The following is a 12,523-nucleotide window of genomic DNA, read 5'->3' on the forward strand; positions in this document are numbered from 1 at the left end:
AGTTGTCACAATTCACTGATCTTGCCACTGGTGAGAGTGAGAGTGCCCACGCATTGTGACATGATGCGGCCCCTTTCTGCTCACTAGTCACTGTAATGACTAATGTACGTTGCTGTGAAAATGTATGTGTATGTGCTTTTCCGCAACCAGCTGCAAAATATGCGTATTTACTGTACTTTCCTACTGTAGTTAGCTTCATTTTACAGTACCTTTTGTACACAACTTATACACATTCAACTTAAGGAATAAATAAAAATGTGATGATTTTTAGACCCCAATATTCTTCCACTAGAAGTACAATACATTTTTTAAGTTGGAAATGTATTGGATTTGGAGCTGAAATGAACATTTTTGGATTGTTTTTCGTGTTGTTAGAAATACAGCATAGTAAAATAATTATCTTTAAAATCAATTCCTTATCCTGTTTTTTAATGTCTGTGTCATTTTTCTCCAGATGTCACAACACTAAACACATGGGCCACCTTCACTACTTAACCATATGATGAATGCACAAATCACCTGCCATGATCTTAAAACACAGAGATATGTACATATCCTAAGCACCAGACCTGGAATAACTGGACTGACAAGACTTGACTCTTTTCTTTGCTGAGTGATATGGATTAAGATATCAAGGTAGTTGGCAGAGCAAACTGTATTTTTCTAGATACTGTACTGCTTCTATTATTTCTAAATACTGCTGGAGTAAAAGTGGTTAAAGTTGCAAGAAGCTGAAAGAACTCTACACTCTGCATGTTTGGTCTTCAGTGCAAATACACTAATTTTTCATTCCAGGTTGAATGTGTAAAGATGAAAGTCGCTTGGTGCTCATGAACTGCATTGTATGAGCTAAAGAGAATTCCTGTCTGATATACTGTAGTCTGCCCTATAGAACCCCACATTATTTTACTAGTCCACAGTGGTAACTTTTAAGTGATTGTAACATCTTAAGATTTGTACTTTAAAGTATTATCTTAATATATATATATAAAGATACTATGGTTTCTTTAGTACCATATTTGACTGGATTCCACCAAATATACCAAAATGTATCTGATTAATCCTATTTGCAATGTTTGAAGCAGTCAAGAGGCTTCTCTTTGTGGTGATTTAGAAGCCCAGTTTGAATTTACATTGCAAACTCCAAAAGCTATGCAACTATTAATAGAGACAAAACAAGTCAGGGTAATTTGCACTACTTTGTAATGACATTGCAATACTAATACTACAGATAAAGCTTATACTAAAATTGTTTTATACACATTTGAACAAAATTTGGGTACAGTACAAAGAATGCTGGGATTAAAGATGACAATGTTCAAATCTCATCTACAGTACAGTTAGTATCTTACAGAAGAGTGTTTGCTACCGTGACTTAAGAAGACAAGAAAATAGCTTTCTGCTAGGAATCATGTCACTCCTCTTTTTTCGCCTTAAGCACTGGAACCTTTTTTTTCGTAGCAAATGACTGAATGACTAAAGAAACTAGCAACAGCCAATCGGTCGGCTGTGTGTCAAGCCCTGTTGCTAGGTGTGGTGAGCTGGAGTGTATAAATACATCTTGTGAAAGTTACCTCACCCTCTTCAATCAGACATCGTAGGAAAATCTTCAGGTAACATCCACAACAACTGGTAAGGTATTCCTGTATGGATTTTATTAACTGAATTATTTGAAAAGTGAGAGTAAGTAGTATGTTTTGTGCTTAAAAGAGCAGCATTGCATTGCAAAATGATCCCTTTATGTGAAAGTGGGCGTAGTACTAATTGTTGACTTTAAAGTTAGTAAGTGCATTTTTATAATGCTGAGATGTTGAGTTATCCATCCCCCTTGAAGTGTTCTTCAAATCGTACTTTACTGTTATATTCTGATGTCTGTTAAAGTTTGAATTTAAAAAAGAACACGTTTAAGAACTGTCAATCCCCAGATTTGTTTCCCCCTACTTTCGTATCTAATTTGGGAAGTCATTTTAATTTAAGACAAAAGTTATACTAGCATATCAAAGTCGTAATAAAATGCCACCGTTATTAGATCAAGCTCCTTAGGAAGTGACTTACATTTCTGTTGCATAAATGTACTGTTGCAAAAATTGGAATTTATTATCACCCAGATCTTAAAACGATTACTGTACTTCGCCAAAAAAATGCGAAGGAAAAGCTACAGTTAGAAAATCCCCAGAATCGGGCGTGGCACAGCCAGCTCCAATGTAGAAATCAAAGCTATTGCTTAAAGCCTACGATTATTTCTAAGAACCACTGTTTCTAAAGTGGTTATACTATCTTTACGACGCGATTAACAATGCCTTAATAGTTTGTTTCAATCGAAACCGTCTTAATACAAAATTTTTATACAACTTAACTTTCAGTTGTTTTTAAGACTCGATGGTTCCTTCTGAACCTTTTTAAGTTGGTACTTTTATATTCATAATAAGATATAAAGTACAAACATTTCCCTGTTGGAGAAGATGCATCATCCTTTGAAAGAATGACTTACCTGCCTGATTTTAGACATTTAAGATGTAGTGATTGTGCAACGTTTTAAAAAATGCCATGTTATCAGTACTTGAATTCAGATAAATATTGCCGTTATTAATTCATGTTTTTTTGGTTATTGGACTGGACGTTATTCGACAGTTTGTAGGTGCACTGTCAAAACAAACATTTGTAATTTACAGTATATATGCATGAAGTTAATAAAGTTTAAGAAAACCTTGATGTGAAGAAAATGAAAGGCAATCTGTCTGCATGCTGTGATAATACAATAAATCTTTAGATTTATTAGCTTGTACTTGACTGGAACATTGAGTTGTATTTTTTTAGATGCTCTGAATAGATATCAAAGCTTTTCAAACAAGGAAAGACAATCCAGGGTATAACTGCTGTAGTCTCTTACTAAAGCCAGCATGTACAGCAGATAACATTAAAACAAAGTCATACATTGCAGCTGTGGCTCTTTCTCGGTATCCTATCGTTTTCTCTTTCAAACTGGGTTGATGATTGGATAGAAGGAGATCAGAAGGATGTATTTTATGGTGTATTCAGTCTGTACAACATTATTTTCCATGGTTACTTTTTTATCTCCTAGAACATCAGTTGAAAATGTCTTTCATTAAGGAGTTTCTTCAGCAAGCTGTGTATATGGGCATGTCTGATGACTTGGTAAGTTTTTCCGTTTGTATTCAGAGTTGCAGTGCTCCTTCAGTGTGGGCAAAGGCTGACACTTTAGTGCACAAAAAATGACTACTTAGGCTGATGATTCAGAGAGCATGGAATGTGAGCCACTCCCATGAAGCTGAAAATTCTAGAGTTTTGTGCCTTTATTTCTGATCATTTAATAGAAGTTTGTGTTTTACAGATTCTCCCATATGGCAATTTTGTTAACTGTTGCAAAGAGTATATATTTAAATGACCACCATCTTTTGACAGGGCACCTATCAAGGGACAGTCACTCCATTTGCACATTTTAGTGCAAGCAGTGATGCAGCAACTTTGGACAAAGCAATTAAAGCGAAAGGTGCGTAAACCGATGGCAATGCAGAAGAAATAAGTTTTGAGCAGTTTTTAAATGCATACAGATGTGGGGTTGAGGATAGTGACAGGAGTAATTTACATTGGCAATGTAGAACCAAGCTACATGGCTAACTGGACCAAGAAACATTTTTTATTTTTGGCCTCCAGACATCAGCCGGTCGTACGGGATTTGCTTATTTCCTGTTTATAGTAATTGTTGATAATGTCTTGATTGTTTAAACAGTAAAAGAGAACAGGCTAGAGTTCAAGTACGTAAGCATATACTTTTTTTATGGAGTTTGTTTTTGATCATGCAGTTGAAATTGCCATCAGAGAAAATGAATTCTGGGTAGATGGTTAAAATCATTGCATTCCTTTTTCTGTAATTTACACTACTTTTATGATTCCCTTTGCGAGTTACTGTATTGGCCACTACAGATAGGAAATTGGCTGAACTGAAGTTTAGGGATATTTAAATGCACATTCAAGAGAACTTGTGTAAACACCCCCTCACAAATGTACAGATACCTAATTCAAAACCAACAGTTTTATCTCAGTAGATCATTATGTACATAATGTTATCTACATTTTGCACAGATAGGTTTATTATTGTTCCTTGTGATACCAAAATACTGAAAGTGTTTCATAAAATTCCAGGTGCTCAGTTTGTGGTATTTAAGTGATTGCAAACTTTGCAAAATGAGTTGATTTAAGCAGCTGAATAAATAGCCATTCAAAAAGGCATGATTTGAATTAAAACGGAACAGTGGAAGACTGAACCATCCCAAGCCCGAGAAGTGAAAATCATTGGGTTGTCTCTGGCTTGATTGTGTAGGTTATCTGAGATGTGGCCTAGAGAATGTTCTGGTTCAACAATGTGTGGAAACAGGCACTGTCTTGGACACAGCATGTCTTGGAAGGCAGAAGGACACCTCAGAAGGCCCCAGGGGTGTCTGTATCTCCTGATTGTTTGAGTTTGCTTAATAGTGCTCTTGAGCAGATGTTTGTGTAGAGGGCAGTTCTCATCTGGCTCATTTCATTTTTCCTACACAAACAACTTGCCTACTGAGCACTTGGTTCTTCTTTCTCACAATCCTCCCTCAATCCCATCTTCACCCTTTCAGCAGCTCCCTGGCTCATTCTTTGTGAAGAGAAGAGGGGTCCTAGCATCCTTGCCTTCACAGGCAGGCTGCTGTTCTTTCAGCCTCTCAGCCCATGCCAAATTAACTTATCACGTCTTTCTCCGTCTCATTAGCTTTGGGTGAACTATTGAAATCACTTTGAGCAAATTTGCTACAGTATGATAAATTCTAGTAACCTATAATATATGCGTGACAGAATTACAATAGGTCACCTCTGAATGAAAATCTGCATTTTTCAAGACTTCAAAGGTATCATTGATAGCTGACTACAGTACCGTCTTGTGGGTCAGAGAACATCTGGAGTGGCAGCAAAAAACTGTTGCAAATAACCAAACTCGCATGTATAACCAAGTCCACCCCACACCGTCGCATAATGTACATTAGTATATGTTATGTATGGTTTCATGTCATAAGTAGACCTCCTTTATATGATAACATACTGAAGCATTGACTAACTTCATTTATATAACTTTGATCACATTAAAGAAATAGAGGTAATTACAAACTTATATTAATCAGTTAAAATAAACATGAATTCCTCCTGTGTATCCAGCCTGCACTTTCTATGCCTACATTATCATGCCATTAAATGCAGAACATTTTTATTTTATTTTCAGAGTCTGAAAGAGGGTTTCTGATGTGTTGGCAATGTGAGGAAAAAATAGCTAAATGTATTTAAAAAAAGACATGTATTATATACAGTATACTATAGACAATTAGTTTTTCCATCAGTTCTAAACGGAAATTAAATTATGCAGCTGTGAATCACAGCACTGTACGGCTTGACAGTTCATAAGCTTCAAGCTAAATGTACTGCACTGAGTGAGTCTGAAGCAAGCCCGATGGAAATCCGTCCCATTTTGAAAACTATTAGTGGGGAAAAAATGGTAGTCTTAGCACTCAAAACTTGCATCTCTAAACTGGATGTGATTGTGCTGTATTACACTGATTCCTCAGCCATAGCAGCCCAGTAATGTACAAAGTACACTGACATGGCGAACACAAACTCGTCTCTGTCGGCAGGCTATCACTGAATTACACCAAAATATTGTTCTGAAGCATCTGGATTTTTTTTTCCCTTAACATACTTAATACTTAAGAGCATGGCTGAGACTCTTGTGTGTTTTGACAACTGAATGCTTCCTTTTGTCTGCTTTCACAGTTCTTCTTGCACTTTCATTCCAGTACCATTTGTATGTTTGTTTATTCTAGGAGTGGATGAGAACACCATTATTGAGATCCTGGTGAAAAGAAGCAACTCTCAACGTCAGCAGATCAAGGCAGCCTATCAGCAGGCTTCTGGAAAGGTGAGAAAGCAGTTTTGATTGTGTCTTTTGCTCACTGTTGACCTTTTGCGCTTTTGAAGTGAAAAGGTGGAGTGGGACACTTGGCAAAAAGGGCTTTACATAGATTGTTTCATTTCTAATACTTTGTAGTTTCCTTTTTTTTTAGCCTCTGGATGCAGCCCTGAAATCGGCACTGAAAGGGGAACTTGAAGATGTTGTCCTCGCGTTGTTGAAAACCCCAGCACAGTACGATGCCCATCAGCTTCATTATGCCATGCATGTAAGATGCATTAGGGAGGGGAGAGTTTTCATTCAGTCATTTACTATTTTACTGATGAAACCCCAACAGTTGAGAGAAGCCTGTTCTCTCTATCCAGTGGAAAGCTCCTACAACGTTTTCAGTGTAATTGACTCAGATTACTGTGACATTCTGAATACAACAGTAGAAGTGAATCATTTAGGGAATATCAATTAAATGGCTTGTGGTTCTTCATGAATCTAATTTTTAAGTTTGTATTCAGATTCTTGTTTTATGTCAAGCATGGTGATTGGGGGTGTTTTAAAAGTTTATTATCAGGAAGTGCAGAAGGGAAGCAGCTGTCATTTCCGGACTCAACTTTGGAAACTAGAAGCTGCTTTTAATGAATTTCAATTCTCATTTTTAAGTGGCTAAATTGCAAGCAAATAAGGAACATGTAGCAGGAAGAAACTGAAAAGGTGCATAAGCTACATAAGTGTAAAACATAAAATAGTCAACCCTTTAAGTCACTATGTCAAACTACAACATAAATCAAGTACGTCTAATCCAACCTAAGATATTTACCTACAGTAACTTCCTTTCAGGGTCTTGGAACTGATGAGGACACCTTGATTGAGATTCTGGCATCCAGAACTAACAAAGAAATCAAAGACATCAAAAAAGTCTACAAGGAGGGTAAATGTCACACAGTTATCCAGCATTAGGTGGAATTATTAAGATTTCTTTCTCAGACTTTTTCTTCTTGCAGAGTATAAAAAGGAGCTGGAAGATCACATCAAATCCGATACAAGTGGAGATTTCAGAGCTGCTCTCCTGTCCCTCTGTAAGGTAAAGACATTTGTATTGGGGGGGTTATAATATGCACCTGTTTTGTTGTGCCATCTATAGCCATAATTGAGAATTTTTTTCTTTTTCCTTCTCCTGTTTCAGGCATCCAGAAGTGAGGATAGTCTTGTGAATGAGGAACGTGCTGACACTGATGCAAGAGTAAGATTGTAGTTCCTTCTCCATGACCCTTTTTAAAGTGTAATTTCCAGTTTTTCTTCCCTTGGTCTTGGTGGTTTCAACAAATAGTTTCATGTTGCAAAGTAAGCAGAGCTCAAATAATAGCAGAAGGTCTTTTGAGTGCCTATTAGCAGTTGCAGTGTAAGCCTGATGACGGGATCTTGTTCCTCAGGCTTTGTATGAAGCTGGAGAGAAGCGAAAAGGCACGGATTGCTCAGTCTTCATTGACATTCTCACTACCAGGAGTGCTCCACAGCTTCGGAAAAGTAAGAAGCATCAATTACTCTTGTAGGGAGATGCATCAGTGTGTGTTGGCTGTAAACGATAATTTCATGTTGAAGTAAATAAAACCATTTTGGCTGGAAAACCTCCATTATCCCACCTGAAACCTTAAAGGTTGAATCATTGTTTTTCTTTTCAGTGTAGAATCAATCTTTACCCATTACTAGATTTTTTTTTAAAGCAAACCATTGAAAGCAGTAGCTAGGCCTTTGATTTAAAAAAGACGCAAGTCATTTGGTAAGTATTTGATTTGTTAACTTTTGAAGTTTGATTCCAGTTATGAATTTAATTTTGTGAGGTGAGTCCTTACTGTGCATATCAATATTTGTACATTGTAAACAAAGCTATTGAGCAATCTTTTGATTCTGAAAGAGCAGTGAACTAACCCACTGAAGAAGCTTTTAATGTTTATCAGCACTATATGGCTTGTGTATTGAATCACTGCAACTATATTGTATCGTATGTATGGTGCACGATTCTTCGATTTTGCTTCAGTCATCACAAAATGTTTAATTACTCTGATTCTCTTTACAGCCTTTGAGAGATATACAAAATATAGCAAGCATGATGTGTCACAAGCAATTGACCTGGAGCTGAAGGGTGACATTGAGAACTGCCTGACAGCTGTTGGTGAGGAAACCTCAGAGACTTCATTAAAAACTCTTCAACTATCTGTTCAAGTGATCCTAATACTGCATTTTGATAAAATTATCAGTTATGTAATTTTAATTTAGTCTGTATCTTACATGGTGGCATCTTATTTTTTAAACATGTTTAGGTGAAGGGAAACTTTTGATCTTGCCCACTTCTGCTCTCCTGCATATAAATATCACCTGCTGAGGACCCCTTTGAATTTTTCTTGCATCCCTCCCACCACCCTATTTTCTCTCTTTCTGCTGCTCCCTGGCTTATTCCCTGTGAAGAGAGGTTTGGGGAATGGTGGGAGAATTAGGATTTTGTCAAACCTCTGAAATAACATTTGTATGAATCTTGGTTCTGGATATTCTGCTTACTCTTGGCAAACCTTTACTAACATAGTCATGTGAATTCTTAAACCTGTTGTGTTAATGGCACAAATGTGCGCTGTGCCACCTAAGCTACGGTAGGCCAAAAAGACTCTAGTAACTGAAACAATTAGTCCTTTAAAAGACTTAATGTCTTCACTTCCTAAATCCTGCCAATATATAATGCCTTACATTTCAGTACCATTTTGACTTAGGTTTGCATTCATTTCATAAAGTACAAAATTACAAATTACATTCACAGCTTTTGCTTAGTGAGTGTATTTTAATTTGAGCTTTTAACTCATTTTTAAAAAGTCATAGTGCAATATCGATATGAATTGTATCTTTTTTTTTTTCCAGTCAAATGTGCTGGAAGTAAACCACCTTTCTTTGCTGAAAAACTGTATCTATCAATGAAGGTAAGTTGTTTTTTTTAAGTAAAAAATCTTGGTCATTTTGAAAATGTCTACAGTATATCGCAAGTTCATTTTTTTTGCTTTTGCCTTAATTCTCAATCAAAACAGAAAACCAAATCTTTTACTACATACTGTAATATCTGTTTTGTTTGCTTCCCATACAAGATTTTGACCGAACACTATAGTGTGTTATGGATCAAGAACTTAATGAATTAAATCTTCTCATTAAGTATGGTGATTCTTCTCACAAATTAGTAATTTTATGGAAATTACAGTTGTGTCACTGAATTTTAAATCTTACCTTTAGCAAGTAGTTGATGACCCTTGATACAAAGTAAAATGTCACAGCAAGGAAGCCAGACCTAGTTCTGGATCAAATCTTCTATTTGGCCAAAAATAGCAAGTTGCATAACATGACCTGGTTTAAATCAAAATAGTGATCCTATTTCAAATCCTGGATTTGAAGGATTCCTTCTACTGGGGTAGAAGGAAAGGGACACTGGCAAATAAGTCTGTTGTGAATTACTGCCTTTGATGGGTCTTAAATTTTAATCAAATCTGGGTTGTGACACAAAGTGCTAGTCCTCTTATTTAATTTTAATCAAAAACTTAGAAGTATGGTCATTCTGCACCCAGAAAACAAAATCCATCACTCAAGACATGCTTGCTAATAGAAAACAATGCCATTTACCTTAACCTGGTGGCCATTCCTTCAACATCTCCACCTCAGTGCCAATAGAAACGAGATTTAAAATATATAGGCCCCCTCCAGGTTTACTTTTAAATCTTCAAGGTTTTTTTTCTTCCACTTTGCTCTTAGGGATCTGGAACAAGAACTAAAATACTGACGAGGATTATGGTTTCCCGCTCAGAGATTGATTTAAAACGAATTAAAGAGGAATACAAGAAGAAATATGGAAAAACCCTTTATCAGGATATCCTTGTAAGTGACTCTAAAACTAGTTTGAAGTATGCTGGCTGAAACGAGTAGTTTTTAGCTTTGATGTTCACACTTTCAATTTGCTTCTTAGGGGGAAATGCAACAGCTATAGTTCCTCACAGTATTGAATGAAAACACCTGTACATGGAAGAAGAACAATCTGTTTGGTATTCAATGTGAACATAATGACCATTTGTCTGATTTTTTGTGAATCATTATAGTTTTGTGCTTCAAGAGTACTTATTTATACCAGCTATTGTCTGACAGTATAAAATGGATTCTAGAAAAGGTAAGATACACCTAGCAGAGGCAAACTTTATTCCTAATATCTCTTCTTAGAACTTAATGTAGGTGTAGGACTTTGTGCAGTATCTACTTCTGATGCTTATTAACATTAGAAAAATGCTTTCATCCCTTGACATAGATATGGATTGCATAAATGGAAAACTGCATACTTTGGGATAATTAGAACACTTACTCTGCCTTTTATCTACCTCCTATCCATTGTATCCATCATACAAGTTTTCTCTTTTAGAAATAGACATCTAGTGTTTTATAGTTTCACAGTTAACAAAGTCCATACTACTGTACTTAATTTATTACCAGTTGCACATATTTCTTAATGTTTTAAAGAGTTTGGAGACATAAGTGTGGCTCAGTTGGTCATAAGAGCAACATCTTAGCCTCCAATTAAACATTTGCTGCACCACCATGTATGACTAAGGAGTGTGTGAAAAATACAGTAAAAATTTGAATAGTTAAAAGCATTTAACATTGGTTCATAATGGCATTATACATGTTTACAGCCAGTGGTGTTTTGTATGGGCAACCATTACAAGAAGAGCACTTAAACATTGCGTATGCTTTGTGAATTATCAAGACAGTTACCAAGGCTCTAGGCCTTTGACATTAATCTAACATTCAGTACTCAAAATGAAAGGGGTGGCACAGTGATGCAGTAGTTAACATTGCTGCCTCGGTGCTGGGGCCCTGGGTTTCAGTTTTTGAGGTGCTATATGCATGAGGTTTGTATGGTCTTCATTTTTGTGTGGGTTTCCTCCCGCAGTCCAAAGATGTGCTGGTCGGTTAATTGCCTTCTGGGAAATTAGAACTGTTGTGAGTGTCTGCCCTGCACCCGGTGCTTTCCAAGAATAGGCTCCGGGCCACCATGACCCTGAATTGGATAAGTGGTTATTGGAAGTGGTGTGAAAATTAAAAATGTTGACAAACAAGAGGACACCACTGAGTCCATCTAACCATTTGGTTACTTGTAGACTCATTTGAAACTGAATACTTTCTAGCGAACTAGATTCTAAGCATTCAATTCTGTATTCAGGGAAAAATTCATTGTGCATTAACAAAACAAATCCATCAATACTATGAATTAAAATATTGATTCTAACAACAGTTTAAACATTGTATACTAAAACAGTAGTTTAGGTTGTATCATGAGCCATTTAACATGTATGCTTCTATCTTTTAGGATGATACCAAAGGAGATTATGAGAAGATCCTGCTAGCTTTATGTGGAAGTGAGAACTAAGATGAGGGTGACAAAGTCCTGGAAGCCAAAACAATTAAACATCTGCTTCTTGTATAACATTTAAAGTCTGTTAGATATCATTTTTAGCATGCAGTTGAACACTTTGATTGGAGCCCACTGGTGCAAATAATACTCTATAATAGCACAGTGCTGTTTTTTTTCTTTAAAGTGAAGTAATCAGAACTTTTTTTTTCCCTGCTTATATGTAACCATTTAGAAAACATTGGATTTTCATTGAAACTTCAAGGTTTTCTTTTATTTTTTACCTGGTAGACTGTAGTTCTTAGGACTGTATGCTTAAAAATAATGTAAGAATTGCAGCTTAAATGAACCAAAAAAAAATATATTCCACAAAGGAACTAGGGTACTTCATAGCTTCATTTCAAAATAGAAATATTGGAGTTTCTACAGTAACTACTCCCAAAACTTGTGCTTTCTTCCAGAACCATAGACTTTTGGAAAAGTTTTTGCTATCATTGTAGATTTCACAGTAAATTGGATGGGACAGTGTGGAAAAGTGTATCAAGATTGCAACTGAGAAATGGTGCTAAAATGTTTGAGCACATTTTTTAAAAAATACTGTCCATCCAATGGGAATTAATGTTTGTAGTGAGCTTCATTTGTACTACAAATGTAATTATGCCAACCTGGCAAATGTAATTCCTGTAAATTGTACTTTTTCTTTAAAGATGAAATACCAGTACAATACTTTAGTTTCATGCTTGCTCACAGCTTATATTTAAGTAAAATATGCTGAGCAGCATAGCCTACAATACACTCTGATCTTTGAAATAGCAATGTTTTGAATCCAGCTTTCTCTAAAGGAAATGATACAAATATTTGATGTAGTCATAGTAACTGCTGCTTTGTGGCTTGTATCCCTCTGACTCATACTCTGGTGGGACTTTTTAATATACTGACTGCTACAAGATTTGCAGTTCAAGTCTGCTTTGACTAATTGTAAACTTGACAAATCTCCTTCCTGAAATAAAGTTATTATATTTGCAGTTTGGCTGCTGTGGTATTCTGTTCTCTTTGACTAGTTAATCAAACTGCCTTCTAAACATTTGACAAAAATTAAAAAGAAAATTTGTTTGCATTCTTCGGACATTTCTTAAAATAGTAGCCTAGTCTTTCAA

The 12,523-nt window shown here is 36.0% G+C and overlaps 1 protein-coding gene across 1 annotated transcript; it reads left to right on the forward strand.

The window, feature by feature from the left end:
- Positions 1-1,522: 1,522 nt before the first annotated feature.
- anxa1a (annexin A1a) lies at positions 1,523-12,391 on the forward strand. The gene is made up of 13 exons (XM_006626877.3): positions 1,523-1,632; positions 3,083-3,156; positions 3,424-3,511; positions 5,862-5,956; positions 6,102-6,215; positions 6,779-6,869; positions 6,943-7,022; positions 7,125-7,181; positions 7,372-7,465; positions 8,016-8,111; positions 8,846-8,904; positions 9,722-9,844; positions 11,325-12,391. The coding sequence occupies exons 2-13, from the start codon at positions 3,097-3,099 to the stop codon at positions 11,382-11,384; spliced, it is 1,017 nt and encodes a 338-aa protein (XP_006626940.1). The 5' UTR covers positions 1,523-1,632; positions 3,083-3,096; the 3' UTR covers positions 11,385-12,391.
- The last annotated feature ends 132 nt before the right edge of the window (positions 12,392-12,523 follow it).

The sequence above is a fragment of the Lepisosteus oculatus genome, chromosome 3 (assembly GCF_040954835.1).
Source record: "Lepisosteus oculatus isolate fLepOcu1 chromosome 3, fLepOcu1.hap2, whole genome shotgun sequence".
NCBI lineage: Eukaryota > Metazoa > Chordata > Actinopteri > Semionotiformes > Lepisosteidae > Lepisosteus > Lepisosteus oculatus.